Below are 25,787 nucleotides of genomic sequence, written 5' to 3'. Positions count from 1 at the left end.
AAACAAGAGACTGAGAGAAGGAGGCTTAGTCAGAGTATAACCCACAACCCACAGCATTGTGGACCTGGTCCATGTTGGCCACTAAACAGGACAGCATCTGTGGCAAAATCACCTGGCAGGCTGGATAAATTTTTGAAGACCCCTGCTCTACTCTTTGGGGGGGTCTAAGAAAAACCTATGATAGAATATGGCAAGAGGTGTAGCCCCTGTGCTTTGCTGCTGCTTAAACCAATCATCAAGTAGATCAACTAGCCCACAGGTATGGAACAGCTTCACCTTTTGGTGCAGATTTTGGGAGGAATGGATTGGCAGGAGCTACTAGCAAGAGTTCAAATCCTTGGGTTTCTGATCATCACATAAAAACATCCCAACTTCTGCAGAACCTTCCTTCCCACAAACATGGGAAAGGAATTCCATTGCTTGGTGTCATTATATGCAGAAGATCTCTGTCTCTTAGATATTTTTCAAAAGCCTTATTTAAACTTTTAAAATCAATATGTAATTGAAATGAACTCAGAACATTTGTTTCCTGTAGAAACACACTTATTTTTTTCTTTTTTTATATATAATTATCTTTATTTAAACACCGTGATTACAAATATGATTATAGTTGTATGATTACAGTCATGTGAAGAACACCCCCCTTCACCAGTGCAACATTCCCACCACCAATTTCCCAGATCTCCCTCCTCCCCACCCCCACACCTGTACTCAAGACAGGCTTTCTACTTCCCTCATTCATTCACATTGTTATTATAGTTTTCAGTGTAGTCATCTTTCCAACTGCACTCATCACTCTATGTGATGAGCTTCATGTCATGAGCTGCACCTACCAGCCCTCATCTCTCTTGTCTCTGAGATATGCCAACACACTTATTTTACAACAAAGATAACTAAAGATAAGAAATGACCAAATAAGAGACTGGAGGCCTGCATTTGTGTGTGTCCATAGACTGTGTTCTTGTTGATGGAAATATGGTAGAGTTGGTAGAGTTACAACTCAGCAATGTAAGTGGTGTATAGACTTAGAATGATCTTTCGAGCATAATGTATTATTACTATTTAACATAAAGAAAAATTTAGGAGCAGAAATAAAAACAATAATTTTTCTGGGATAAGCTTTAGAAGTTCAAGAGAAGGACCTACCACCAGCCCAGTTGAATTAGAATATCCTCTGCCAGAAGCGACATCCATTCTATATCAAGACAAAACTTAGTTGCTTTTTCTTGGTCACTCAGAGCTTCTGACTAAACCTTTGCCATAAATCCTAACCTATAGACCCTTAGCTATATCCTTCCAACATTCTTGGATGAAAAACTGTCATGCTGCTTCATGATTGCAGGCCTGTTGGAAGTTTCTCCTAGTAGTCTAGACAATAGCTTCAAGTTGTCAATGTCTATATGTCTAAAATATAATATTAACATTTAAGAGATAGATGCAGAAGAAAAATACATATAGCTGAACATTACAGCTGACTAAAAGAGAACTGTTTCTCTCTTTGCTTTCCACATTATATTGAATTAAATTGCTTGAAAGTGGGCCAGAGAGATATTCATTCATACCGATTATCATCTATTATTTCCTATGCATGGTTATAGTAATGTATGATCATAGAACCAGAAGACCCAGGACACTACTGTGTTTGATATAATAAACAGAAACAAAATCACACCAAAATTGCTTCAAAGTGGGAACAGAATGATAGCACATCAGTCAGGCATTTGCCTTGCAGGATGAACCTGGCTTCACTCTCCAGCATCCCATATGGTTCTCCAAGTCCCCTTAGCATCACCAGGGGTGGCCCCAAAACAAACAAACAAAAATGCTTAAAAGAAGAGAAGTCTCAGGTGTAAATAAAGGTACAATTTAAGAGCATAAGTATAGGTTACCTTGGTGAAATTTGATTCAACACGGAGAGTAGTAAGAGACATTCTCTGACTCTCCAGTGGAACTTATGGACCACTGTTCAGAGAGGAGGCTAGTTATCTCAAAAGGTCACCAACTCAACTTGATTTTCTCAGACATATGTGGTTTCTTACATTTTTTTTAAAAATTAATCCATCCCAGGGGCTGGAGTGGTGGCGCAAGCAGTAGGGCATTTGCATTACACATGCTAACCTAGGGCAGACCAAGGTTTGACCCCCGGCATCCCATATGGTTGCCAAGCCAGGAGTGATTTTTTTAGTGCAATATCAGGAGTAACCCTTGAGCATCATCGGGTGTGTTCCCAAATAAAAAACAAACAAACATCATCATCATCAACAACAACAACAAAACAAAAAAGAAAAATAATATTTTAATTTTTTAAAAAAAGAAAATTAATCTGGGTGGCTCAGGTTTCTACTATGCAAAATATAATCGTTAATTTGTTAACATCAGCTCTTTGGGAAAAATGAGAAACTGGATATACTTTATATGGGGGAAGAAAGATAGCACTATTTATTTCCAAATTGCCTTTCCTGGGAGTAGAGAGTGTGTGTCTGGGGAATCTAATGTTTTCAAGAAGAGAATTTTTTTCTGGGAAGACTGAAGGAACATAATTCAGTGAAATAGCACATGGCTTTTAAATGTGAGGCACTCGCATTGCTTACTAGTGCTCCCTTCCTCTATCCGCCTGCAAATGTAGCAAATGAAATGATTTCATCATGTCTCAAGCACTGAGCAATGATGGGACATGGAGGGAGCTGTGGTACCTGCTGCTACTGAATACCTAGGCACTGACTGTTTCTCCATGGCTTGCTCATTCCTAACAGCATTGGAGGTGACAAAGAGCTGCCCTCTGTGAAAACATTACCAAGTAAGTGAACAGCAGGTGTGTTTGTCTGTTTCCTTGTTCCCCCTGACCTCTGAAGCTCTGTGGGTAAATGCTTTATCAGACAGGTGCATAGATAATTGCACAGGGCAGGGCTAGAGACAGAAAGAATCAGACTGAGGAGCTCTTCTCCTGCATAGACCCAGCCTATCATCAAGTTCTTTAAACTCAGTGAGATCCCAACTTGTTGGGCACATGCTCCTGGAGCTTAGGAAGCATGTTTGCCTCCTGGTCCCCTCTCTCCAAGGGGCTGCAGGTGAGGATAAGTCAGTACTCTTGGCAGGAAGGCAAGAATGGAGAGAGTACCCTAGCTTTCCATCATGAAAGCTTTGTATCCTCTTCCAGATATCCTTCGGAAGTTCAACAGTGATATTAAAGGCTATTCCGTGTTGATTACCAAAACTTACGAAGACAATGAAGCCTGGTTGAATCTCGCTACTCCCCAAGCATTAACACAGTATGATATTTAAGAGTGTGGTGTAAGCTATAGGATATGTGAAATTAATAATTTCTAATTGTCACATAACTTTATATGCTTGAAGGGGACATTTTTTCACTGGTAACGACGACTTGGAACCTAGTCCACAGCTGTTGTCTCCAGGGAATGGGCTTGGTCAGGTGCTCCACTTAGGAAATGAAAATTTGGAGGTGCTCTCATATGGACTATCTCAAATCACTTCACTTAACTGCCCAACTCTATTCTAGAATACATTTTCTAAAACCCAGCATAGCATAAGTGTTCAAAAGATTCACTCTTCTGTGTGCCTCATGGGATGTGAGTACCAGAAGACCAGAAATCATAAACCAAAGAGATAAACAAGACTTAGCAGAGGCTTCTGGGGCAAAGAGTTAACCCTTTCCTTAGCTTGTAAAGGAGTTAACAAAGCATGGAGTTGAGAAGCCAGCAGGACCTTAACAGAACTGTCAGTCACCCATGATGATCCTTTAAGGAGTTCAACCCTATGGTTCTCGCATCCCTTTGAACCCTTTATGCTGGTGCTCCTTACTTCAACTACTGATGAAGCTGAAGTATGCAGCTACCTACCCAGCTTTAAGAAATGCTGCTTGTACTTTGCCTTCAATGTTTAAGGAGTTACATAAGTGTTATGTCTTTAGAATACTTTGTGTGCTGCTAAGAAATCTTATGTACTACAATCTGGGGACTTGAGGGACAAAGCAATTGTACATAGGTTCTGTTTTATTTTTTTTAATGTTCTTTGGCTGAAAGTTCAAAGTTAAGATATCAGCAATAGGACTACTGAGAATTCTGTTTATGGGTGATTGTCCTTCCACTGTAACTTTAACTTGTCCTCTTTCTTTGCATCTTTGTTCTCATAATTAAAAATAAATTAATAAAAAACAAAACAAAAAAACAAAAATAAACAAACAAACAAAAAAGAAAAGCACAGTGGTGTTTGCCTTGCAAGCAGCCGTCCCAGGACCAAAGGCGGTTGGTTCAAATTCTGGGGTCCCATATGGTCCTTTGTGCCTGCCAAAAGCTATTAGCCAGGAGTAACCCCTGAGCACTGCTGGGTGTGGCCCAAAAAGCAAAACAAAGAAAAAGAAAAGAAAAGAAAAGAGAGAAAGAAATACTGCTTATTCAGAAACATGATATCTGGGATAGAAACAAACAAGTTCTTCTTGCTCAGATTCAAAAGAACCTTTTTTTTTTGAACCAGAGCAATAGCACTGTGGCAGACATTTGCCTTGCATGCTGCCAATCTGGAACAAAACCGGGTTTAGTTCCTGACATTTTACATGGTCCCCCAACCCTGCCAGGAGCGATTTTGAGCACAGAAGCCAGGAGTAACCCCTGAATATCGCCGAGTGTGACCCAAAAACAAACAAACAAGAAAGAACAGAATCTTTTTTTGGTGATCGAACAGGAGGGGTTAGACTGAAATTTTTGAGTTCATCTCACCCAGATCTGTGCCTGGGGCCTGAACTTGGAGAGAGCTTAGGGTAAGTTCATCAACTCTTCCATGACCTACAAACTCAGGCACCTGTACTGAGTACAACTATGACTGAGACAGTATTTAAATACATTAACACATAAATAGACACTGCAGAAAAGTGAATAGTCAAAGCCATTGTGTGGTATCTAGGTCTGTGATGTGGCAGTGAGGGGAGAGAGAAAGAAATTATATCATTATGAGCATTTTCAGGATTATTGTATCAGAGCATCAGAATTAATTTTTCCTCTCCAGATTTAAAGAGCACATGTCAAAATATTTACTAAGTCCAATATCTTTTTTTTGTGAGTCAAAGAACATGGTTTTCTAGCAAAAAGAGTTTGAATGTGAACTTTAAAAAAAAGAGAACATGAGTGACAAATAAAACTGGAAATACACTTACCTAACCTTATTAGGGGAAACACTCTATAATAATTTTCCCAAAGATTATTTACTGTATTAACTCTCCAGATGAGGCAAATAGCTAATTGTTCCTGAACCTAAAGATTTCTTCCAGCTCATATAGTTGCAGTGTAATGTCCTTGCTAGTTCTAGTTTTGGTAATCTACTTGAAAGTTCTAGTTATGGCAGGAACAAAAAATTATTCACTTGTTACAAAAACACTTATTTGTCTCCTCAGACAGTTTCGAGATCAGTGCGAGAGGCTGGTGAATAGAATGAAAGCTATGAGTGTAAGTGAGATTAATATCAACAAGGAAGATATGTTTTCTTCACAATTACCTTCAATATCTATCCTGGTGTCCAGAATAATCTCTCTAAAATATGGGACTTAAACATATACAGGGAGGTAGAAACAAATATTCAAATGCAACACAATGAGGAAACTGACCCATACAACTGAGTTGAGGTGGGGTTGGAAGAGAGATGGAAGGGGTGTTCAGGTACTTGTGGGGCATATTTCAACTGGAGATGGGTATGATATTGGAATTATAAACAGAATAAAGCATTATTCTTTGGGGGCCACACCTGGCAGTGCTCAGAGGTTATTCCTGGCAATCTGCTCAGAAATAGCTCCTGGCGCTGGGATTCGAACCAACCACCTTAGGTCCTGGGTTGGCTGATTGCAAGGCAAACGCCACTGTGCTATCTCTCCAACCCCAGAATAAAGCATTATTAATACTATTTTAAGTCAAAACAGAAAAAAGATAAAAATTTTGTAGTCTCAAAATAAACTTCTTGTATTCCTTCAAGTCGGAGATTCTAATGTTAGCAGTTAGCATGGGTTGAATTACTTTTGAGAAGCTATGGTGGTTTTATTAAATGCTTATGGAGAAATCATTCCTCTTTGTTCTTTCTAGGGCATAAATTATGCGCAAGACTGGAAACTCATCACTGTGATGATTGGATACCAGGATTTTTGTGTCTTCTGTGATAAGAGGGTAATGAGAGTAGAACCAATCCTCCTCATGACTCCTGACATTGGGATTAGGTTTAGGGATTCTCTTTTACTACAATACTTAAAACCAATCCAAGTTGTTGTGTGAGAACATGCATGATTCATACAAGTTGTACGGACACATTATGGCACCCAGATTTTTGGCTTTACCTTCAGGTCTTAAGTGAGGTGAGGGAGCCAGTGTCTGGTAAATGGGGATTCTAACCCCCTCTCGTGCAGCTATGGGTATGGAGAAACCAAAGACACTACAGCCCAGCAGCTGTCTGTCACTGCAATTGGCTGTGGCACAAGATTATAGTTTCTGGGGGGGGGGGGCAAACCATTTGGGCAAAAGTCATGATAAATTGTCCTCTCAGGTATAAATAAAAGTCCTTAGAGTCAGAACCTATTATAAGAAGCCGATAAGATAATGTCCCCTCCTTGTTTGTACTCTGACCATTTTTTCTCTCTTTTTTTAATCCGATCATAGGAATCTTATTCTACAGATAAATATGTTCAGTATATTAAAGAAGGCTTGGACTACCTGCATAACAATGTAGGTGGGGCCCTCTGATAGCTGCATACAGCTCACCATCAATGGGGAGGAGGAATGATGGTGGTCCTTTTGCCTAAAGGAAAAAGTCAATGAATTGGAATCCTTTCTTTGAAATGATTGGAGTGTATTTGTAAGGAAAATGATCCCATCCAGAATCCCCCTAGAAACATAGAGGATTGGAGCAGAGAAGCAGAGTGAAAAGGAGTCATTCACTGTTGTTCTCTGGCAACAGTCTGCTGGGGACAGTTAGATGTCTCTTATGCAGGACACTGATTGGCGCAGGGATGCCTGGAACCAGTCTTTCTAGCTCTGTTCCCAGAAGCACAAAGAATGCTTTAATAAGTCAAAAATGATGAACACTCGCATTTCCACCGTGGTTGCCATAGACACCATGCAGGATATTCCAAGATCATGGGGCCTCTAAGGCCCCCTGGACGTCTCCCTAGAAACTTAGTAACTAGACTTAGAAACTAGCATCCTGGATATTCCAGGAGCTGTTTGCACAACCTGGGGCAAGAAGACAAAGGTAGAACTTTGCTTGCCTCACTAGGAGTTTTGTCTTTAGGTGCCCAAAGCCCTGGTCAACATATTGTACTTTATTGACCCCATGTTGCGCCGGCAGATGTTCCTGACTCAGCCAAAGACTTGCATTTTCAGTCGGTAGGTAGTTTCTCTAACCGGGGTAGTGCTCACCACATCTCTCCCTTTTTATCTCCACTGCCTTAACCCCTACTCTCAACCTGCTTTCACCCCTCCTTTGTCATAATCTTCAACTTCTCTCTGCACTGTCTTTGCTTCTGCACTTCCATGGTCTAACCCCAGCCTCTCACTATTCTAACGACTCTCACTAACTCTACAGTTTCAACCTCATTGTATTTCAGAGCTCACACTCTATGAAGGCATCAGGGAGGATAGCATTGCTTACAGGGAGGTGGTTGTCTAGGACACCTTGTCGCCGATGCAAGTGACCAGTGGGTATCTTGGTGATAGGACAGATCCATTAGCAAAGTGGAACCTAAGGCTGAGACTAAGGCTGATGTTGTAAAGACAGAGTCATCCAGCCTTGAAAATGAACATTATTCCCAGTCTTCATACCCACAGTGGCTTGAATGGGAAGAAAATTTGGAAGGGACAGGGATCTCCTGGAGGCATATTCTCCTTCCCTCTGTGGCATGCAAGCAAGTGTGCACTTGCTTCTTCCTTCTATGTCCATTGGTTGCTTTCACAGAAAAAAAAAAACCCTAGTCAACCCTCTGTCAAGGACTTTCCATCTAGTTGCCTCCTATCACATCAAGTACATTGGTGGGATTTGAATTCATTACTACAAAGCCAAAGAGGAACAGGAGACCCTGTTGTAAACCAATGATGTAGATGAAGGGTGTCACTGCAAGGTATCAGTAATTAAATGAATTTTTTCTATAATGACACACATTGTAGCTCACTGGTCATTGTCTCAGGGCCTTGTACTACTGTCATCAGAATCATGTACCCAGTGAAACGGAGGGAACATTGTTGTAATCTGGAATATAATTATATCCATCTTAGCTCCTACCCTGCCGACAAACACACTTGTATCAAAGGCCATAGACTTTTATTCATAGTTCTCCTGGACAAGACCACAAGAGATCACCAATTCTTTCTCACCACACACTAGCAGCAGCGCCATCCCTAACTGAGTTTTTATGTTTCCTGTGGTCCCCTCTGTGCAGTAGCATATGTCCTTGTGTTTCTGAATCCACCAAAAGGCTCCACTGATATGTCAACTTGGAGAACTTGACCATCTACTATAATGTAAGATTAAGAAGAGCATCATGTTGGTACTCCCCACGTGACCCTTGCTTAAAACACAACCTCAGAATTTTCTTGAAGAGACATTCTGAGATTGAAGGTGCTCCAAGATTCAGGCACAGATGAACACTTTTTTCTCTTTCTCCTGAACCCACAACCACTCCAACCCTAGTGTCACAAAAAGAAGTCAGGTGCACAGACATGAATGAAACAGCTCTGGGTCACTTCATTGAGTGCTTGTCTATAACTAGGAGAAGGGAAGTAACTTGAGCACCCCAGGAAGTTCTTTTCCTTTCCTGCACTCTGAATGCCCATTGCCCGCATATAGCTCAGCACATGCCCTGAGGGGCTCGAGTCTCCAGATACTGCCTTCAGACTTTGGGTCCTGTGGAACTTGCTCTCTGGCCCTTCAGTGCTAGCAGTGATTCCAACCACTGTGTGGCCAGCCTGTGCCCATGACTCTCAGAAAACACCTGCCAGGGCACTTTGACTTCTTCCTCCAGGGATGAGCTGTTTGTCCAGGGGGAGGGAGCTTCCCTCCCCGTCCCACTGGGGCTCAGTCCCATCTGGAGCCTGTGCTAAACTTGCTCATCTGTGTTCCAGATCGAATTGACTAATCTGATTTGGGTCAGGACGCTATGACACAACAGTGACTTCACTGTGGTACTGCAGCCCTTCTTGGAAATGATCATTAATCCTGCCTTTAAGGTATGTGCCAGTTGAGTCTTATGGATTCCAAGGGATGGCCTTGGAGGGGGTACAGTCAAGGGGAAAACTCCCTCTCAGCCTTGAGAAGATGATCCCAATAGGAAACCCAGGTGCTAGTCTATGGCACAAGTCCTAGAACATCTGGGGTCCCAGAGGTGCCTATGCAGGTGTTTGCACCCTAATTCACCACAGCCAATATTGGCTGGTATCCACTAAGCATAGTTATAAGTCTCTCCTAACTCAACCCATTCTGATTGCCTTGTGAGGGGCCTTTGTTCATCTCCATCATGGAGGGTCTTGTGGCTAAAATTCTAACCTGCCTAAGATCACAGAATTTTTAAACAAACAGACAAGATTGGAGTTTGTCTCAATTACTCTGCTTCCCAGACCACTTACTGTGGATGCAATGATGGGGGGTTATTGAGATCCAATTTCACTCAATTGACACATCCTTGTTGCCTCTCTCATCTGTGGGTGTTTTACAAAGCCCCACTTGAGTCTGTTCCCCTGACTTAAACCAAGGAGTCTTTGCTTGTGGAGAAAATTTGATGGAGAAGTTTGTATCCCAGTCCTCCCTCTGGGTAATTCATGTGAGCAGGGCTGTTTCCAGGGAGCACACACTGCTCTTTATTGCCTCCATGGCTCTACCTAAGCTCAGAGATTTTCTTTGGAGCAAGCAGCTGCTCTGGACAGTTATCAGTTTGTTCCTGCATCAGGCCAACCTTTCATTGGGACAAGGATCTCTTCACCACAAACCTCGACTAATTTTTGGAACATATCACATACAGGGCCTAACTACAGGAGGGCTCCCAGCATGTTGATGGTCTGTCCCTCACACCATACCTCTCCTTAAACTACCTGAATTGTGGATAAGCCCAGAGAATTAGCAGAAATGGGACGATCTAAGCGGAATGGTATCTCTTGTCTCAACACCAAACAAACGTCAGCCCAATACTACTGAGAGAATATTCACCACTGGGAGCACTGCTTGAGAGGTTCCATAAAATTCATGGAAAATGGTTTTTATTAAATAAAGAGAATAGTTGAGACAGAACAGAGGTCATGACCTTGTGACCACTCAAGTCTAGTACTCTAGGATTGATATAGTCCAAGAGGGTGAGAGGGATCAGTCCTTAAGGGAGCCAAATATGTAGACACACCTGTACTGGGAGAAGGTTGAAGGTGGTAGACTCCAAGAATCAACTCCCTCATGAGGGCCTTCACTCCCCTTCCACTATTAAAACCAACAGGACCATGGGTGAAATCTCTTTCTCTCCTGCAGGATGGGAAAAGTGATACTTCGTACTTCTCCTTCGACTGCCTCAGCATCAGTCAAAAAGGACATGGCAAGCTGGCTTACGCCCTGTGGAATAATATGGTAAAAGTAGTGAAATATCTCTGGAATGCTGATCTAGAACATTGGACCATCTAGAGAGCACAGTGCTCTAGAGTCCTAGACACAAGCAAGATAGAATATAGGGAAGATAGCCCATTTGTAAAGGCTCAAAAGGTGAAGCTCTGGGGTAATTTAGGATTCCGGAATCCACTGGTTTGGATTCCAAAATCTTCCAGTTTGTGCAAACAGATTCCTGGGCAGGGTAGTTTAGTCCCATGGGGCCAGCATAGCTGACACCCCAACATCATGCAAGGATAATAGGCAAGTTTATCTCATGTGTTTCAACAGCCCTACAGAGATGGACCAGGATTATTTTTGTTAAAGTTCAGCCCTAGAGCTGCAAAGTATGTGCCATTGCTCATCACCTAGCAAATGGCAGAAGTAGAAGAGTTAGCCAATGATCCTGAATTCAAGTTTTAAACTTTTGCACTTCAAGATGGTCTCAGGAATATGTGCTCAAATGTCTGTTTCTTCTTTCCCAATTAGCTTGAAGACTTAGGCAATAAAACCAGAGTATTCGACTTTTCTGTGGAAAACTCTCTAATGTGCCCAGGAATGCATCAGGTAATAGGTGTGCTCTTGCTTTGCTCAGATTCTTACCCAGAAACTAGGGCTTCCTTCTCTACCATCTATTCTTCTTTGCCCCCTTCCCTGGGAACCATGGGATTTTGAGACTAAAAAAATGAGGGGAAAGAAAGAGAGGATTATGAATGGGCTGATATATTTTTGGAAATGACAGAAGGAGGTTACAGTTAAAGCCTTGCAACTGCCAGCCCAAGACAGACCCGGGTTTGATTTCCAGCATCCCATATGCTTCTCTGAGCCTGCAGGGAACAATTTCTGTTTGTAGAAGCAGAAAACAATTTCTCTTAGCAGAGCCAGAAGTAACCCCTGAGCACTGCTGGGTGTGGCTTCTCCTCAAAATAAACAAAAATAAATAAATATAGAATTAAATAATTAATAAAAATAAAGAAAACACTTTGAGAATCAGGAAGATAGATATTCAAGAGCCGAGTAAAGAAAAATTAGAGCATAAAACATGCTGAAGTATACAGATAGAAAATTTTTCTTATTTTATTGTGTAGCCTTTTCCTTCAACTCTCATAAATTGAAGAGAAATTGTTATGTTATTTTTAAATGGGTAAGACTCATGTTAAAATATCTAAAGATCAGAATAATTGACTTGAAATATTATGCTTTCAGCTAGCATTTCACCGTGTTTTCTCTTTCTTTCTTTCTTTCTTTTTCTTTCTTTCTTTCTTTCTGTCTTTCTTTCTTTCTTGATTTCTTTCTTTCTTTCTTTCTTTCTTTCTTTCTTTCTTTCTTTCTTTCTTTCTTTCTTTCTTTCTTTCTTTCTTTCTTTCTTTCTTTTTTCCTTTTCTTCTTTCTTTCTCTCTCCCTCCTTCCCTCCCCTGCTCCCTCCCTCCCCCACTCTCTCCTTCCTTCCTTCCTTCTTTTCTTCCTTCCTTCCTTCCTTCCTTCCTTCCTTCCTTCCTTCCTTCCTTCCTTCCTTCCTTCCTTCCTCTTCTTTCTTTCTTTCTTTCTTCTTTCTTTCTTTTTCTTTCTTTCTTTCTTTCTTTCTTTCTTTCTTTCTTTCTTCTCTTCTTTCTTCCTTCTTTCCTTCCTTCTCTTCTTCCTTCCTTCCTTCTTCCTTCCTTCCTTCCTTCCTTCCTTCCTTCCTTCCTTCCTTCCTTCCTTCCTTCCTTCCTTCCTTCCTTCCTTCCTTCCTTCCCTCCCTCCCTTTTATTTTTTAGTCTGCCTCGTTCCTGAAAACCAAGAAAAATAGTGGCTATAAATACCCCACAAAGATAGTAGACCAGGTAACTCTGTGACTCCTCTGGCTGTGAGGGAGAAACTTGGCTATGCATTTGTTTTCAGAGTATTAACATATATGCAATAGCCACCTTTCCTAAAAAGGAATAGGGTGGGTGGGTGGTACAAATGCTGCCTTCAGAAACCGAACAATTCTAGAACTGCACTGAGACGTTGGGGTTTAACCTGTTGTCAGCATCCAGTTTCAGGAAATGCCTATGTGGAGAGTATTTTCTGACCATGCCACCACATCCCAATTGGTCATGTGGACTTTTAAGACGGGATAAAGGTGCAGAGCTGGGTATGATGTGAACACCATTCTGAGAGGAGATACCTATGTAGGAAGCCTTTATTCCAGGGCAAAGAAATTTAGTGTTTGTGTAGAAGTAAAATTCCAAGGATTCAGGCAGCAAAGCTTTAGGAGCCATGACTCCAAATCTGTCCTGAAGATAGTCACCCCAAATATGAACCAAGTTAAAGGGCATAGTTTGAGGATGGGGATTCATCACTGGTTGACTTGTATCTTATGGTGAATTCCAATCATCTCAGGGATTTGGACAGACATCTGAAAAATGTATAGAATATTAGACACTTTTCCTGGGCACTCAGATTGGACTGAACTCTCCTTCAGTACAAGAATTTTCAAGAGAAATGGGCATTAAAGCATGACCATTGGCTTGCTTGTGCTTCAGAAGGTTCACTGAATTACTTCGTGGCTCTGAATAAGGTTAATCATATTGCAACGAGGATCCATTCTGCTTCCTCCGAAGTGTCTCATAAGTCTGGTCTTTGCCATCTTTTGGCCCACACAGACAGGCAACTCTAGATAAGCTGCTGTAGAATCAAGATCTGTTTTTGGAACTGTGTTCTTGGCAAGGTGTTTGTCCAATGAGGTCTCATGCTCACATGTGAGTATATGTTTGGGCCTTAGGAAAATATACTTTCTCCCTGCTTTATACACAAAAATTTGGGGTTATAGCTTTGCTGTCTTCTCCATAAATAACCCCTCACCTAAATTCCAAACAATTGCTTTATTTTCTAAAAAAGGTAATTTTTCAAGCCCCCAGGTTAATCATGATGAACACATACAAATTCCTGAGTCAATATGCTGATTTATGTATACACTTATTCATGAAAGCAGTGGAAAAGCCCCAGGAATTGATACTGCAAAACAGTTCATAGGCTTTCCCCCCAAAAAAACTGATCAAATATTTGATCCTTTGCATTATAATTAGTATCTTTTACCTTCATATTAAATTGAACCAAAATTCACTTCAATTATATAAGAGTTTTCTTTGAGTATATATATGCATATGCACATGTATGTGTTCTTATGCATGTATGTAATGGAACTAGGATGTCATACATGTGGAAAAGCTTTCCCCCTTTTGCACTGTATTCCAGCATTTGATATTTATGCTCCTTTGTGAGGCCCATAACTTGGTCTTAATATTATCTCTCTGCTTTAATGAATATAGTGAATTCATTTGCAAGGTATAGAACTTGGGGTGAACTTATGGAGAGTTCACATGGGACCCACCTACATATGTTGTGTACTATGCATACAGGTTAGCTGGCTCTCATTTCCTTCTCTCTTGATTTGCTTTGAGCTCATCTACCATAGTTGTCCCCATCATGGACTCCCTTCAAAGTTGTAGATTAGCCTCTACTGATCATTCCTTATGCTGGTGTCCCTTGCTGTGGCTGGCTGACCTTCTTATAGAGTCTGCTAGACACTCTTTTCTTCCTGTTTATTTAGGACTGGGGTAGTGACTTTGATTGTATGTATTTGGAGGTTTCTCCACATCCCCCATCCTCAGGTGAGTGAATACTAAACCCCCATTTCTATTAAATGCTGAAGTATCAACGGTGGGGACACCTTAAAAACACAGATTATCTTCGATTCCCAGATATGTGCAGATTCCACCTGAACTCCTGATGGGAAGCTAAATATGGTTTGGTGGGTTCTCAGTGGTGACAGAGTTCTCTTCATCTGTACTCAGTTTTAAGAGGGTTTATGAGATAGCTACCATGCCTATCCTCAATGATTAGATATGGTGAAGGATGCAGTTTGGGAATGGGATCCTCTCAGGAGGGAAATTAGCCAGGAGAGACACAAACATCCTTGTCTTGTTTTCTGTGAATGGACAGAAGAGGCACATGAGTTCTTACGATTGAACCTGGACAAATTTGCACTGGGGCCATGTGGAACTAAAGTCAAATCATAAATTCTTGGCATGTCATTCCTATATAGATCCCCCAACAACTCATCCTTTTGCATTTCTTCTAGCCAGCAAGCTGCAACCAGCAGACATTCAAGTGGTGGCTGCCATGGGTGACTGGGTCACAGTGAGTACTGGGCATACCAAGGGTCTCTACTTAGCATTCTGATCTAGGCCCTGACTGCTACAGCAGGGCAAGTTGACATTTGTCCAGTGTGCTGAGTACAGACATAGAAACTTCTCTTTGCTTTAACAGTCTGCATGGGGGGCCAGCCCTTTTACCTATGATATACCGAAAGCCTGGAAATCTGTTTCCTGGAGGTGAGATTCTAATCTGTTTTTCTATTATTGGTATCTCTCCAAATAGGCATAGGTGGTTGGTTCTCCTGGTGAGACAGTGTTCACTGTAGTATTAGTAACTGAGCTTCAGACAGTGAGGTTGGTTTTCAGAGTGATAGAAACATCCAGAGAGTTATGGCAGATTGGTTTGGATTCTGAAAATGTGGCAGGATATTAAGCCATAGGTTGGGTATTTTTGACATGGGGACTTTCTTGTTCCCAGCACTGGCGGGCATAAGGTTCTTGAGAAGCAGACCACACTGCCAAGTAAGTAGGAACACAGTTCAGCTCCATTCCTAGGGCTCTGTCAACCCCTGGTTGTAGTCAACACCTGGTTGTAGTCAACACCTTCCCCAGGGAGGCAGTAGAAGTCACATGCTGGGAGGGGATTAACTAGCCCTGAGGAAACTCCAAATTTCCCTGCCCATATAGCCTGTGTCTTCTGGCCTTCACTCACTTTTCTCTCACTGTTGTTCTCTGCTTCTCTCTGAAAGACATTCTGCTCAAGTTCTCCTCCGTCATCCATGGTATCTCTCGTGGGTCATGGCCTGAGTTGGCAGGGCTGAATGTAGCAGAGGAGGAAGCCAGAGTTCAGTAAGTCCACAAGGGTACCCCTATAGTCGTTTTGAAGAATGCAGGAGGAGCTAGACTGATAACAGGTGTTGGAGGCATCTGGTAGTCTGCCCCAGCTGGTACACAATCTTCAGTCCTAGAGTACTTCAGCATTACTCACTGTTCCTGAGCTTTTCTCTTCTATATATTGGCTCATACAAACTCTCAACTTCATGAAGAGAATCTAGCAAGAAGAATAAGGAAGTTCAGATTCTGTTGACTATCCAAATATATCAAAGAAACCAGGATTTCAAGGCTCAATACTTTACTATGACCCTGTGCTCTTATGACCACTACAAAGGATTTGGGAAAGGGGCATTTGGAGGACTATATAGGAAAAGCATAGTGTCTGCTGTGTTCCAGATGTAAAGTTGCCACCTGATTCAAACTCACATATCCACATTCTTGTGGATATCTATTTAATAAGTGACTAGAAATCTTCAGAATCAGGAAGCTTTTATGCAAGATTTTGATCTCTTCCCTGACAAAACATTTCTCTAATTCCATTCTTGGAAGATTCTTTGTCATCTTAGATAATCAGAGCTAGTATCCCATCCTTGGGCATTATATTAAAGTTAGAACTTATAATGAATGCAGTTTTTGTGACCAATTTTTTTTGAGATACCATAGAGTGCTACTACATTTTCACTTCATCAATTCAACCACTACATCTACCTCTAGAGTGATCTCTTTGTTTGGTTTTGGGCCCCATCTGTCTGCTCTCAGGGGTTACTTCTGGTTCTACACTCATAAATCACTCCTGGCATCCTCAGGGGACCATATGGGATGACAGGAATCAAACCCAGGTCCATCCCAAGTTGGCCACATACAATGCAAATGCCCTACCGCTGTGCTGTTGCTCTGGCCCCCTAGAGTGTTCACTTTTATCCAATGGTGTTCCATCCACTCTCAACCCTAGGTAAGTTCATTCTTCTAGATAAAATGTCCAATAGTTATTCATTGGCATTTATTATTTCTTCCTTTGTTACTTCCTAATATATCAGAAAAATATTTTTATTGTGGTGGAAGTAACAACTAAACACAGAGAGACCAAAAGAACAAAATGTCTGAAAATACACATATTTGTCAATCCTCTATAAGATTATTAGCATTCTGAGCTAGATTAATAGCACAGTGGGTAGGGCATTCACTTTGCATGAGGTCTAACCATGTTTGATTTACAGCATCCCATATGGTCCGCTGAATCTTGCTGGGGTGATTTATGAGCACAGAGCCAGGATAACCCTTGTGTGCCACCGGATGTGGCTTCAAAAAAATGATCAGTTTTTTTTACAAAACTGTATATCCCATTTACAGATAGGAAAATTTGTAAGTAGTAAGAATTATATGCTAATTCATTTGAAATTGTTCATGAAATGGAGTTTTCATTCAATCTAGTGAGAGTCAGGAGAGAATTTTAAAAATGTATAGGGAAATGAATTGTTAATTCTAATAAGATGTTATTTTTATGCTAGAAAACATTATATTATAAACAATGCTTGTGAATGTTAATTAATAAAAATAGTGATTGGATGCTTAGTCTGTGAGCATCATCGGGAACTCTGCCCTGCCGTATGTCCATAGTGACCATCCTGCTCACCAGGCACTGAAACTTTGTCAAGAAGGTGCAAATCAGTTCATTTGAATGCTTGCTTCTGAACCAATACTAATATCCTCTCTCTTTCTCTTCCCAGGGACATGCCAGAACAAGCCAATAAGCTATTGCAATTAATGGAATTCAATTCTGTGAGTGCCAAGCCACTCTTGCTTCAGAAAAAGTACATTCCTTTAGGTGCTGAGTTACCAATACATTCCCTTGGCCCTGATTTCAAGATTTGATACCAAAATTCCCAACAGTGGTTGGGTAGGGTGGGTCTTAGTAATCAAAAATGTTATATAAAAATGTTATATAATAGCACTGGCCATGCTCTAACAAAACCTGCAATATGAAGGGGAAAGGAACAGAGAAATGAGGAAAGTTCAATGATCTTCACATTCTCCCCAATAGCTGACTTCCCAGAGATCTATCATTGCGGTTCTGGCAGCTCAAACTAACAATTCCCTCTCACGTTCCTCTTTCTCCCTCATTGAACCTGACCAATGTTCATGGCAGAACATCGCAAGCTTTCTCATTTCACAAGTTTTGGCATCCAACTTATGTAAGAACTCTGGTTCGGGTGGTGACAGAGATAGGCTCCTCCAAGGGCCTCAATACAACGCCCCCAGTAGATGCAGAGTCTCCCTCTGCATAGATTCAGATGAATAGAACTCTGTTTAGAAATAGTTTAGGGACTTTGCTTCTGGAACACAGTAGATGTTTAATTATGTTTCGGTGAAGGTTAGTTCATTACTTCTTCACACCAACTTTTCTTTAAAATTTTCATAGAAATTGCTTTAAATTTTAGCTTATTAATATGACTATTATGTCTGTTCTATAGGCTTATAGTTCTCATATACAAAGTTCAGGACTCTGAAAAAACTTTATTATTGAATTTCAAAGAAAATAAACAGTCCTTATATATAGTGAACAGTCACATGTAGTCATAATACTGCTTCTCTTGTATTTTTCCTCGTTCCCAGAATCAGGATGAGGGAGATCCCATGAACATCTTTCTTCCAGGTTGCCACAAAGGAGTTGGGATCTTAGAGGAGTAACTAATTTGAGTTTGATTACCCTTTCCTCACTGAGTCTAAAGTTAGTTTCTTATTTCTCTCAGGATATTGACATGGATAATGACTGGAAGCTGATAACAATCTTCATTGGGATCAATGATTTGTGTGATTACTGTAAAGATCAGGTAGGATCCTAAGAAGCCTCAATGGGAAGCTAAAAAAAATTAGCTTATCCCTTTCGTTGGCCATGCCAAGACCCTGGCCTCCAGCTTGGGATTCTCACTGAAAGCAATGAGGCATGAAGCCCCATTCTAGAATATCAGATATATTTGTCTTCCACTTTACTGAGGAGGTGGTTCTTTGTACATAGAAATGCTGGTCTTGGCTATCAGTGGGCATGCATTTTTTCTTACCATAGTCTCCTACCTATGAAGCCTGTTTTTAATTGTGCTTCTCAGAGGAAATACATGTTCAGACTTGCAGACTATGGCAATTTGTGACTTGAGACACACCATGACTTGTCCTAAATTGTGGAAAGCTTGTATTTTATTCATTAGAAGAAGGTTCCTGACCTGAACTAAAAAAACAAGGTGAAATTCTTGACATAAGTCTTCAAGAAAAGTATTTTTTACCCTAATTGTTGAGACAATGGCTAAGAAACTTGGCATAATCTTATGAAAAGACCAAGGAGACTATTCCTAAAAATTGATTCTTGCAGAGAAAGAAAAGGGCAAAGAAAGAAAGGGCAAAGTTTGTCTTCAGTTGATAATGGACCAGAAGAGTAGTTTCTAGGCCTGAATCAAAACAGACAGATCTTTACAGGGATGGATGAGCAACAAATGTTCCAGAGAGGGGCCAGTCTGTGACAAAGCCCAGAGTAATTTGAACATAGTCACTTGGGCTTCAGTATTTTCAATAGGGCTAATATCAATTACAGATAGATTTCATGAATCTGGACTCCAGGACTGCCTGACTCTAATACTGGGCATGAGATACAAGGGAGCAGAGATATCTATGAATGGTACAGGTTGAATCATACAATAGTCTTGGTGCCACAAATAGCAAAAATAGAGCTTAGTAGCTTATGGGTATTGAATACCTTCATACCAACATTCCCAATCCATGGCCCTCTAAAGTTCTCAGTGTTTGCCTCTGGACCACTATTTTCCTCATCTCTTGTGGGAACAAAGTAGTTTGGGAGAACTTTTTTCTTTACAGGATCCAAAAGTAAAGGAGAAATTCATCAGATATATGAATCAAACACTTCACATCTTTTACACGAGGGTATGAAAAAAATCATCTCTAAATGCGATGCTTTCCCAAAACTTGCTTCACCCTATGGGCTTTATCCCTAGAATGCTCTAAGCCAGCAGGTTAGTGAGAGGCCAGCTGAGCCTAAATCCCACTGTCAACAGTTACTTGGTTTGAATGGGAGGAGGCAGCTACAGTGTTTCACTGTGCTCCCCAGTTAAATTGGAGGAGGTGGACTTATTCTAAGTAAATCAGACTACATTTTTGGGTGGTCTGAAGTCAGCTGGCCTGGAGTGCTTCAAGAGACTCACAGGCATGGGAACTCTGTGTGAGACAATTCCCTTAATTCAGCTTCGCTACTATAATGAGGGTAAGTCTGGGAAGTGGCACTTGGGTTTTGGATAAACTTCAGGACCCTTTGAGTCATCATCATTGCTTTCTTCACAAACAGTGTGGAATTAAAGTCCCCTTCTATTCCCACAGCTTCCAAAGGTTTTCATCAACTTGGTGGAGGTAATGGACGTGACTTCATTTTATCCTGAACTAGGAGAACACTGTGTCAAAACACCTCTGTAAGTAGACAGCTCGTGAATCATGAAAAACTGAAATCCCCAAAGATGTGATTGATGAGGGCAGTTCAGCCTGGAGTGATTGGTCAACTGGTCATTGGCCAATTTTCTGGGCAATGATTTGCCATTTTAATGACTACAAGTCTCCTCATTTCTTTGACTCCAGTTTAGTTACAGTAAAGTGAGTCCCAGAACAAATGCTCCAGAAAAGAGTATTGTGTCATGGGACTAGTCTCTATTTGAGTAGAACACAGTGAGGGCAGTCCATACAAGCTTTTGTAACAAGATCCTCATTCTTTCCTTTGGAATATGTTACCCTTTATGCCAAGAAACAAGGCCTTTATGTCTGTTAATCCTTGTGATTCAAGGCATAAGAGAAGTGTCAGGAAAGTACATGTGTCAGACCAGGACACTTGTCAATAGGGGATGAGGATTGTCCTTGGATTCTGATTCAAAACTAAGGTCATTATAGGAATAATGAGAAGGTTTTTCGGGGGCTTTAGTTTATATCCTGAAATATTTGTGGAGGAAGCTGTCAGCTTCTAGGGGAAAATATCTGTTTCAGATTTTATTTTCATCTGGGCCCAGTGGACTTGCTGAGAAAATGGTCAAACAGTTCTCATTCTTGCTAGGAATTGCCTCCTCATTCCCTTGGCAATGCCAGTAGCTAGAGAATATGAATGACTTCTACACTCTCCGTGGGTTTAGGTACCTGCTTTATTTGGTATCTCAAGCTGTTTGATTGTCTCCTGAATCCCAAGAAACCCCCCACAATGGATGTTTTAACGAAGTGCAAAGTAGGTGGAGCTCTGAGTCCTGGAATATATAGCAATAGACAGAATCATTATAAACCTCTTTCCCAACATAAGCTCTTCCATGAGAATCCTTCTTGAAGGGGTTGGCATTAGGTGCCAACACTTACAACAGAAAGAATTACTCATTGGATACTGTAGCCCTGACTTTATTCACGTGAAATATCTTCATAACTGAGCAAGAATGGATGTGGGGGTTCATGTGTACACATCTCCCTTAAGAACTTCTCTCCTTTCACAGAAATTGTCCTTGTTTTCATGGCATGGGAGATGAATTAAAGGAAGAATTGTTGAAAATAAATATGCACTTTCAGGTGAACCCTGAGGGATTCTATGCATTCCCTACATACCTTCTGATAAAATTTACTAAGTCCTGTGTGAAATTGGGGTGAGTTACCTACAGCTAGGCAGTTCTAAAGGCAAGTACAGGCTCCTGAAATATTTTTGCCAGGAAGTAAAGCACCAGTCCTGGAGAGAGAAGGGGTGAAATCTCAGCAGAGATACTGGGAGAATCCCCATTGATCAATTTATGGGATTAGTTAAAAAAGATCCTTATTATAAGAGGGAGCAATAACCTCCATGTCTCTGAGGGTCTCCCTCCTGTTACTTCTGGGGTGTTGTCCTATCCAACTTTGTTCCCTCTCAGCTCTTCTCAGATCTCTTACATTTTTGCCTGAGACTTTCACCTCCTGTCCTTCTGCAAGCTCTCAAGGTCATGGTCAGGTCCTGAAATTTCGATTTCCAACCAGCACCTCCTTACTTCACTTCCCTACCAATATCTCCTCATCTATAGGCACTGACCCAAAACTGAGGTGGATCTCCTGGTTTCAGACCTGCACCCACTCTCTCAGATTAGTAGATCCAGTTGATAGTCCTTATTATGTCACCTGACCAAGTATATTCATCCACAGATCATGGGGCATGTGGCACTAGTGTTGAGATGTATGTACCCTGAAATGATGTATAACCCTATATTTTAAATAATATCTTTGCTATCTTAGAAGAAGGGAGAACTTTGGCATTGATTTCCATTGATGACATAACTGGGTGGTGCTGTGGCTATTAACCCATGAAAATACCCATATATTCTTTTGCTAACATGGGGGTTGGCATATTGCAGTTCATTCCAGTAATCAGAATTTGAAGATGTTTATGCAGTCATGCCAGAGTGGTTGAGTTGCCTTTTCTCCACTTCCAGGATGTTGCCTATAAGATTCCCTTCAGTGTAGACTTTTCATCACGTGAAGACTTCATGGTGGTCACACAGCCATTCTTCAGAAAGTCTACTTTGCTGCATAAAGTATGTCCTGGTGGTTCTGAGAAGACATGAGTAGACCCCTCTACAGGATATGTCTTTGTTCTCCATGATAATATTCTGGGGATGGGTTTGAGACTTTTTGTTTTGAGAATCCTCCTAGGGTTCTTTATTCTGGATCTCCCTCCTCTTTTCTATTTTGGGTATCTATGGAGTTTTGTTGTTTTGGTGTTGCAGGTGACTTATGTAAAGTGGTGGGAAAAGAGGTAATAGCATGGAGAGTGGAATCTACGGCTTTCCTGTATTCTTAATGTGGTCACACAGGGACGTGTCTAGGAGAATCAGATCAAGTCTTCCAGGAGCACTTGTGAGACATAAGTTGTTGCATTTTAGCAGTTCAATTTAGCAACTTTCATATTTCACTTGAATCTAACTTTTAAACTACATGCCATTGGAATTATTCACCAATGCCAAATTTCTGAGGAGCTATGAATTTAGAGTGCAAAATGAGTTTCTCTTTAAAGACAAATGAAAATAATTCCTGACCCTTGTCTAGGTTCTTTACAAGTCCATCTGTTTTCCTCTCTATAAAGAATTTCAGGAGGAATATTGTAGTAAAATAAAAACAGTATTTTTCAGATATTATGCTAAAGGAAATAAAAGTAACTTGTTCATGAACATAAGTGAAATTCTCCAGAGGGAAGATAAATGAGGCCACTTATAGTAAAATAAAGAAGTTTTAGATCCAAAATTTGAGGGGTGAGTGTAGATGCTATTATACTTTGGAAAGTTGGTTTTATAACTTTACACTCAAATCATGATATTTTGTGTTAGGAGTAATTTTGGGGTCATTGTCGAGGGAAAGTTTTGAATGTTAGGTGGTGCACTTTTATGTTCTAATCACAATCTCTGTTCCTTCTTGAGATTTTCCTTTCTAGAGGGATTTTAACCTCTGAACTGATGCTAGAATCAGCTAAAATATATTCCTCCATTCTTGTGTCTATAAGTTGTATCCAAAATGTATGCTTCTTTGATTACTTTGGGTTTTTTGAGCCGAACTTCTCTCAATAATGCTATGGCTATATTCTATGACTCATTGCTAACCCTACCCATACTCATACTTGCTACTTCATGGGAATAAAAGGGAGGAAATTAGCAATGACCAAGATTCTGAAAGTTTATGTGATCTTCTATATTGATTGCTTTAAATTAACTAAAACCTCTCCTCTGATACATTTTATATGATCAAGGGTGACCAATGGTGATAAAAATGGCTTGGGATAGGTATTCTGAGAAACCTGAGCATTCCATTCTATTTAAATAAATTCCAATGTGGCAAATTTATCCACCAATAGAATTATAGCAAAACACAAAGTATTCAAGAGAAAATGCTGTGGCACCAGCAAGGTGGAGAGGAAAGCCTTCTTTTAGAAAGATAATTTCTTTTCCTTTGCTTGCAGAATGATTCCAGTTCCTACTTATCTTTGAATTGCCAATACTTCTCATCCCTTATGCAGAATCAAATGGCCATTGCTCTCTGGAACAACATGGTGAGTGTGCAGATTGAGGAGCTACCCAGAAAGATAGATGGGATTTTCCCCAGTGACCAATATTGCTGAGTGTCAAAGCCACAAACTAAATAGCTTAATTTACCTTAACACCTTAACATACCTTCTGGGGAATACCTGAGTCATACTGCCATTTCTGGAGTGTCTTGGGAGCCATCCTTGGTGAAATTCTCTTGCTTCCATAGCTACATTATTCTATGAAGACTGTTTGTTCCCAAGGACAAAATATAGATAAAAATTATACAGGATCAACCAGTAGCTTCTCTAGAGACTTGCCCAAAGTCTAAAAACATCACAGCACTAGGCATTGCTTGTATTTTTTTATTTTTATTTCTCCTTTGTTGTATGCTCTATTTCTGTGACTGCCCACTGAAAATGTCATCTTTCTCTCCTCAGATAACTGGTGATGTTAGTTTGTTACTCAGTCACCTTTATTTATGATAATCACACATATTATGTCAGTTATCAATTTTGGCTACACATTGATTCATTCTGGTTTTAAAAACAATCAGAGGGAACAGGAACAGTCATTTTGTAAAAAGACTTTGACATTCATGTATAGCAATTTGTTTTCGGACAACTATTTATTTCTCTCCTGGTGATATCTCCAAAACAAATATACCTGAAGTCATGGGGCTGAAGCAGTGGCGCTAGAGGTAAGGCATCTGTCTTGCAAACACTAGCCTAGGATGGACCACGATTTGATCCCTGGTGTCCCATATGCCCCCCCCCAAGCCAGGAGCAATTTCTGAGCGCATAGCCAGGAGTATCCCCTGAGCATCAATGGGTGTGTCCCCTAAACAAAACCAAAAACAACAACAAAAACAAAAAGAAATATTCCTGAACTCTTTTTTTTAATTTTTTTAAATTTTTAATTATGAGAACAAAGATGCAAAGAAAGAGGACAAGGTAAAGTTACAGTGGAAGGACAATCACCCATAACATAATTCTCAGAAGAAGTCCCCTTGCTGATATCTTAACTTTGAACTTTCAGCCAAAGAACATTAAGATAAATAAAACAGAATCCATGTAAAATTACTTTGCCCCTCAAGTCCCCAGATTGTAACACATTATATTTCTTAACAGCACACAAGGCAATCTAAAGCCATAAAACTTACATAACTCCTTAAACATTAGAGGCATAGTGATTTTTTACATTTCCATGTACATGCATATTACCTTAACTTAACCTCAAATTTTAAGTGTTTTTTTTAAGGATTAGAGTCAAAGGAGCACAGTAAAAATGGTGTTAGAGTGGCAATTGTTTGCATAGTCCCACCAAAATATGAGGGACATGGAAAGGAATAACCTTGGCCTAAATACATAGAGACCGGACCCCTGAAGTTTCCTGGCATAAGGCCAACTCTAAGCTCCGGGCAAGCTAGATTGTCCAATCCAAGACATTGTCTGTAGTGCCAACACACTATTATCTTTCACACAGTCTCTGTTGTTGGTATCATGTTTCTGTATTAAATATCCTGGAATCTGCATATTCTACATTGAAGTCAGGATGTGGAGCATCCTCTTGTTTCACCTCACCATGCAAATACTTTAAGAGTTCAGGAATAGATGGCCAGAACCATTTGCAGAACATACCCAGACTCCTTGTATTTGACCTCATTAACCTGGGAGCCACCTCAGACATGCAGTTGGAAACTCCTGAATAGGAAGGAAATTCTGTCAATCTTTCTGCTGTGGTGTTTCCCTTACTTACCTAAGTCTTGCCTTTCCACCTTCCTAATGGATATTACACACATACCCCCAAACACATACAATTGACACTCAAAGTGGGGGAAGCTTCAAACTGATATGAATAATCAGATGAGACTGCAGAGGTTCCCCACTGCCTTTTATAGCTCTGGCTAAATAGAGATAAATTGAAGGAAGTAAAGAGATATCACTTAAAGGACCACCCATCATTGAAAGACAAAAGTATCAGATTGCATTTTTGATTAAATTATGATGATACTGTAGTAAAAACAGGGGTATTTGTGCCATATAGAATGAGGCATGGAGAGATAGAAAGTCACAAGTTTGTTGTGGGGCACTTTAAATATGAGATGCCTTTAATACATCTGCCAGTGGTTCAATTTCTCACACCACGCACCATCTCTGAAACTAGGAAG

The 25,787-nt window shown here is 40.5% G+C and overlaps 1 protein-coding gene across 1 annotated transcript in view; it reads left to right on the top strand.

Moving 5' to 3' along the window:
- LOC126024306 (phospholipase B1, membrane-associated-like) overlaps window positions 1–25,787 on the top strand; it is an 85,893-nt gene that overhangs the window by 55,546 nt on the left and 4,560 nt on the right. The window contains exons 32-50 of the mRNA XM_049784694.1: window positions 2,754–2,797; window positions 3,158–3,269; window positions 5,405–5,456; window positions 6,084–6,164; window positions 6,338–6,349; window positions 6,651–6,716; window positions 10,495–10,590; window positions 11,095–11,172; window positions 14,180–14,240; window positions 14,711–14,769; window positions 14,899–14,963; window positions 15,205–15,248; window positions 15,476–15,575; window positions 17,288–17,339; window positions 18,311–18,391; window positions 19,941–20,029; window positions 21,080–21,152; window positions 22,037–22,138; window positions 23,554–23,643. Of these exons, the coding sequence (XP_049640651.1) occupies window positions 2,754–2,797; window positions 3,158–3,269; window positions 5,405–5,456; window positions 6,084–6,164; window positions 6,338–6,349; window positions 6,651–6,716; window positions 10,495–10,590; window positions 11,095–11,172; window positions 14,180–14,240; window positions 14,711–14,769; window positions 14,899–14,963; window positions 15,205–15,248; window positions 15,476–15,575; window positions 17,288–17,339; window positions 18,311–18,391; window positions 19,941–20,029; window positions 21,080–21,152; window positions 22,037–22,138; window positions 23,554–23,643 (1,357 nt within the window). The remainder of the gene's footprint in view (window positions 1–2,753; window positions 2,798–3,157; window positions 3,270–5,404; window positions 5,457–6,083; window positions 6,165–6,337; window positions 6,350–6,650; window positions 6,717–10,494; window positions 10,591–11,094; window positions 11,173–14,179; window positions 14,241–14,710; window positions 14,770–14,898; window positions 14,964–15,204; window positions 15,249–15,475; window positions 15,576–17,287; window positions 17,340–18,310; window positions 18,392–19,940; window positions 20,030–21,079; window positions 21,153–22,036; window positions 22,139–23,553; window positions 23,644–25,787) is intronic.

This window comes from Suncus etruscus, chromosome 12 (assembly GCF_024139225.1).
Source record: "Suncus etruscus isolate mSunEtr1 chromosome 12, mSunEtr1.pri.cur, whole genome shotgun sequence".
NCBI lineage: Eukaryota > Metazoa > Chordata > Mammalia > Eulipotyphla > Soricidae > Suncus > Suncus etruscus.
The sequence above is the reverse complement of the archived record's forward strand: the minus strand, read 5'-3'. Positions and strand labels throughout refer to the sequence as shown.